This window comes from Typopeltis vanoorti, chromosome 9 (assembly GCF_054136105.1).
Source record: "Typopeltis vanoorti isolate ZY-2024b chromosome 9, IOZ_Tvanoo_1.0, whole genome shotgun sequence".
NCBI classification, from domain to species: domain Eukaryota; kingdom Metazoa; phylum Arthropoda; class Arachnida; order Uropygi; family Thelyphonidae; genus Typopeltis; species Typopeltis vanoorti.
In genome coordinates, this window is record NC_143557.1 from 58,638,471 (window position 1) to 58,644,470 (window position 6,000).

Consider the following 6,000-nt stretch of genomic DNA (forward strand, 5'->3'; position numbering starts at 1 on the left):
GTCTCCTTTGGGGGATGCTCGTCTTCTTGTGAAGAGTATCGTTTTGCTTTTCTGGGTGTTTAATTGTAGTCGCCAGTCTTTAAACCATTTTTCTATATTTAGGATGGTGTCTTGTAGTTTTTTGGTTACGAGATATGGTTGACGAGATCTGGCTAGAATAGCCGTGTCATCAGCATAAAGGGCGATGGTGGATGCGAGAGGATTTTGAGGGATGTCTGCCATATAGATGTTGAACAGGATCGGGGCTAGCAGTGATCCTTGAGGAACTCCAGCGAGGATTTTCCGTTGGGTTGAGACTGTTTCATTAATTCTGACTTGCATCCTCCTGTTGGAGAGGTATGATTTGATCAGGTGTATCATGTTTAGTGGAAGGTTAGCGATGATAAGTTTGTAGAGGAGGCCTTGGTGCCAGATCTTATCGAAGGCCTTTGAGATGTCTAGGAAGACGGCTCCAGTGTGCTGATTCCAATTAAATCCTGTGGTGATGTATTCTACCAGTCTATGGATCTGTTGGGTGGTGCTGTGATTTTGAAGGAAGCCAAATTGTTCTTGTGGAATGATATTTAGTTGGTTGACATGATCTTGGAGTCTGATGAGGATGATTTTCTCTGCTATTTTCCCTAAGTTGGATAGCAAGCTAATGGGACGGTACTTTTCAGGTAGGTGTGGGTCTTTGCCTGGTTTGTGAATTGGGATCATGTCAGCTATTTTCCATGACTGGGGAAAATGGAAGTCCTTATAAGGACTGGCTTAAAGGGGCGAAGCAAAAATGCTTTTCATCTTCCCCGTTATCTGTAGCGGACAGTGTAGGGATAAGGTGTTATTGAGCAATTAAAGCTCTGATCATGTCAGGAGGGTAACAGCAATAGCCGAGTCTTAGTTAGAACTTCATTGACTCCAGCATTGCCATCCATTACCCTCCAAGGGTATTGGATTGAATGAATCAATCACCGCATCTCACGGTAGATTGATCAGGTCAACCCAATAAAATTGAAGTACATAACGTACTTAAAATATTAATGAAATTACTTAATAATATTTATTGGTGTCGTTAAATATTTACTTAATACTAACAGTTATTCTAGTTATTTAATAAGTAAAATATAATTACAGTAGTAATTATTAAGATACTATTATTTTAATATTAATTGATTAAGATACATTGGTGTTAATAGTTCCATTGATAGCATTAATAATATTATTCGTTGTGTTGGCATGAATTGGTATTAACAAAAATAAATTATAATAAAATATATTGCATGGGTACGCATTTAACGATATTAGTAATTTGTGTTATGGGTATGCATTGGTATCATTTATTCATTAATGTGTGTTATAAATGATGGCTTCAGCCAAGAAATAGTGATGTTAATTTTTTTTTTATTTATAAAATATTTGAAATTACTTAATAATATTTATTGGTGTCGTTAAATATTTACTTAATACTAACAGTTATTCTAGTTATTTAATAAGTAAAATATAATTACAGTAGTAATTATTAAGATACTATTATTTTAATATTAATTGATTAAGATACATTGGTGTTAATAGTTCCATTGATAGCATTAATAATATTATTCGTTGTGTTGGCATGAATTGGTATTAACAAAAATAAATTATAATAAAATATATTGCATGGGTACGCATTTAACGATATTAGTAATTTGTGTTATGGGTATGCATTGGTATCATTTATTCATTAATGTGTGTTATAAATGATGGCTTCAGCCAAGAAATAGTGATGTTAATTTTTTTTTTATTTATAAAATATTTGAAATTACTTAATAATATTTATTGGTGTCGTTAAATATTTACTTAATACTAACAGTTATTCTAGTTATTTAATAAGTAAAATATAATTACAGTAGTAATTATTAAGATACTATTATTTTAATATTAATTGATTAAGATACATTGGTGTTAATAGTTCCATTGATAGCATTAATAATATTATTCGTTGTGTTGGCATGAATTGGTATTAACAAAAATAAATTATAATAAAATATATTGCATGGGTACGCATTTAACGATATTAGTAATTTGTGTTATGGGTATGCATTGGTATCATTTATTCATTAATGTGTGTTATAAATGATGGCTTCAGCCAAGAAATAGTGATGTTAATTTTTTTTTTATTTATAAAATATTTGAAATTACTCTTCTCCCCAAACTAATTAGTATTTGCCACTTTTCTTTTAATCTATTTAATTTAATTAAATAGATAAAAACAGATTTTTAATTCTCAAACATATCCGAACTATGCCTTTCTCTCCTTTACAAATCCATCTGTGCCGACTAGATTTGTAGGGGGGGGGGGGTATGTAAGGGTATTGATGCGGGAGGGCATTAATGCATTGTTAGTTCATTTCTAAGAATAGGATGACTGCTACACATTAATAACAGTGATATTTGAATATACGATGCTAATGATGATACCATGTTGATTCATTTGATTATTATTTTATAATAATTTGGACGCAATTTCTGTTTTACTCTATAACATATTACTCTTATAGATTTGTGTAGTTTAAGACATGAGAATGCAATCTTAAATTTTAAATATAAAATTTAGATAGAAAAATAGTTTATTTTAGAAAGAAAAATCTTCTTTCTCATTTTATTAATGAAAAACTTTCTCTCTCTCTCTTTTTTATCAGATTATACCAGGACAGAAACCGCCTTCTCCATTATAAGTGTCTGTCTGATGACTATGGGTTTGGGATTTAGTGTTTATACCTTCAAGGAACCACGTTACATGTTTAAACGCCTTGCTGGGGGAGTTCATTTTCTAACAGGTAAGCAAATATGGGGAAATCGTCTGTCTGTCTCTCTCTCTCTCTTCTCTCTCTCTCTCTCTCTCTCTCTATATATATATATATATATAAATGAGCCGAAATTCTAAACATTTTTATGTCTTACCAGCTTACCAGTCAGGAACTCGGGGTGTTAGGCGCCAGGGGAGGCGGAACCCTTAGTGTGTATGTGTATATATATATATATATATATATATATACACACACACACCTTTTGACTCAGGGTCAGTGGATTTTCAGTGGCAACTCAACAGTAGCAAACATTCTGTTCCTAATACGGTAATACTACACACACACAAAAAAATATATAGAGAGAGAGACACAAACATTATATACGTAGTATGTATTATAGAGTTTCGCTGTTTTATCATGCTCTATTAATACTAACACATAATTTTCATCCTAGTTCAGTCTATTCTTGTGTGTTCAGGGAATAACAGAACGTCTGCTGTCATATCTGAAACATGTGTGGGCATTGAAGCAAAGGCAACCTCATTTATCACATGGGATTCTTCTGACAGCTTAGTGAACCCCGACAACAGTGATGTAACATCGACTTCGGTTAACGCAAAGGAGTTTTTTTTTTTTTTTTGGAAGTTTAATTTTTCACTATCTGCACGTAATACTCGACTTCTTAAAGTGAGACATCACTCGAAGAACTCTGGTGTCTTTCCGATTCGCGTGACTAGTATTGCATAGTGTTTCTAACCATCGCACTACCCTCCCTCTTCGTGGAGACACCATCAATTAATAACACTGCTCCCAGAGACACATTCAACATTTAACCGATTCACGTTGTCTTTGAAAAAGGTATTCTGTTTGCGGTGTTTTGGTGACGGTACGACTTGAATGAATCCAATAGGTACATCGTAGGAGGAAAGATCAAATAAAATATTTATAATAAATCTTTTAGAATAGATTTCGGTTTAAACGGGTACTTAATGTTTTATTTGATAGCTGTTGTACGCAAATAATTTAATACTACATCAAATTTTATATTAAAAACATCAGAGAATAATTAATGGAGTGTTGGCATCAATACGATATAATACATTAAATTTTCATTTTTAATTCTATTTCAGGTAATTTCGTTCGTAGATCAACATCAGCTGTCAATATTTCGTAAATTTATATTTTAACATTTTTTTTAATTGGGAAAACGATGATGTGGAAATATTAAAGGTGTATTTCAGAATTTTGAAAAACTTATACTTTTAAAATTAAATTTCAGATAATTTCTATAGTATATTTTAATGTAAAAAAGTTATATAATTGTTAATGAAAATAAACGAAGTCAATAAACTGTGTAATAGAAATATACTTAAGAGGACACCTCTGTTCCAGGCTAGCTATACAGCTAAATGTTATCATTGATATACTCTTTCCATTAACTACACTTACTTAAAAACAAGAAATATTATTAAGTTAAATATGGTTGGACGACATCTGATGAGTATCCAGATTACTTGGGGGAAGCAATAAGCTGAACAGCGCAAAACCGTTCATGGATAAACTTCGTTTGTTCAATTTAAATTAAATTATTATGATATTAAATAATTAAAGGTGTATCTAATATTTTAAAATTATTTAAATAAAAAAAAGCAAATTATAAAAAATAAAATAATTCTTTTTTTAGAAATAATAAATAATTTGATGAACTGGTTGAAATAATAATTATTTTACTCAAATTAATGTTATAAATAAGCGATAACATTAATACTCATTAGCACACAAAATTTCATTTGCGGAGTGAAGTAAAACTGGACGAATTTACGGAACCCTTTTAATAATTTGAGCAAACCAAACTGAACTATGAAGCACCATTAACAAAAACTAAACCGGTCATAAACACGCACCTCCATCGCCCACTGTGTTCTCACCGCCTAGCGACACACTCCAGTTCGAAGTGCCAAAGAAGATAACGCGAAATTAGTTGCCTCGGGGTTTCCTCGAGGTTACACGAACAGCTACTTAGGGAGCGGTCGGTAGACACACAAATAACGCGGATTTCTTGAGATAAAACTTCTTTGAGAGTCCAGCAGTGGCTGACTCAGCCAAACCAAACATTCACTGATCGTCTTGTAAAACTTTTTTTTTTCATTTTTTTCTCCTTTCTCTCTTTCACAGCCGCCACCGTCCTCGTCGTGATTGAAGTTCTCGTCAACTCCGTGCGTTACGAAGAGCAGTACCTGACAGCTCGTCATCCCAGGGGTGCCGTGTGGTCGTACGGCTTTTCCTTCTTCCTTGCTTGGATCACTTTTCTTCTGTACGTCACTGCCGGGACCGTTTTCATCATCTGCTCGCGAAAAAGAAAAGGAGAAAGGGCCGCATCGGAGTATCGAGCCCGAGAGGACGAACCTCACATTCTCGGCAGGCTATGACTGCAAACGGGGGGGATGATTGCAAATTCATGCCCACATGTGTGTTTCTCTTTTTCCCCTAAAACGTGATAATTTCTGTCCAACTTATTGCAGTGCCATTTTATCCACAAATTTTCACTGTCCAGCGTGCCTCAATCTCATATATGCAACTCCTTCCAGACGTTCTCTCGTTAATCGTGCAGAATATTTTGCTGAGCAAAGAAAAAAAAAATAAGCCCAATGCGAATGATTCTCCTTGTATGCAAATTTCTTTACTGAAGAATGTCTTCAGTACGTACATATCACTGGACATATTGCCTTAAAGCCTCTGCTGCACTTTTTGCCTCACGGCTTTACAGAGATTTTCTATCCTTTCCACTTTTCATGGACCTTTGGATAAAGGGGAAACCCCAACCTCAACTTATGCACCCTTTTCAACCGTTCTGTGTTCCATCAACTTTATCTCTTGTTTCCAAATAAAGACAAAGACTTATTCCCATTGTAACGTTCTACCTAAGCCTTTATACAATGTATGTTTTTTAATATAAAAAAAGTAATGAAAGTGTTTGACTAGTTTATTTACACACACACACCTCACGAATTAGCTTTTTTTCCTTGTTTCCACCTTGCACCGGTAGATGGCACCACAATCTCATCTTTTATTATAATAGCGTGGAGTTGTGTTTCGATTCTTCTATAATCAGTGTTTTTGTCTTATGTGAAATCTGTAAGGGAAAACAAACTTCGGTTTCATGCTAAGAGATCATTCTAATAATACAAATTCCCACTATTATTCATTTAAGGAATACTTTCGAGACAGATAATCC

The 6,000-nt window shown here is 33.6% G+C and overlaps 1 protein-coding gene across 1 annotated transcript in view; it reads left to right on the forward strand.

Moving 5' to 3' along the window:
- LOC150103072 (voltage-dependent calcium channel gamma-5 subunit-like) overlaps positions 1-5,738 on the forward strand; it is a 28,228-nt gene extending 22,490 nt beyond the window's left edge. Inside the window, exons 3-4 of the mRNA XM_090397696.1 lie at positions 2,658-2,795; positions 4,941-5,738. Of these exons, the coding sequence (XP_090253822.1) occupies positions 2,658-2,795; positions 4,941-5,194 (392 nt within the window). The 3' untranslated portion in view covers positions 5,195-5,738. The remainder of the gene's footprint in view (positions 1-2,657; positions 2,796-4,940) is intronic.
- The last annotated feature ends 262 nt before the right edge of the window (positions 5,739-6,000 follow it).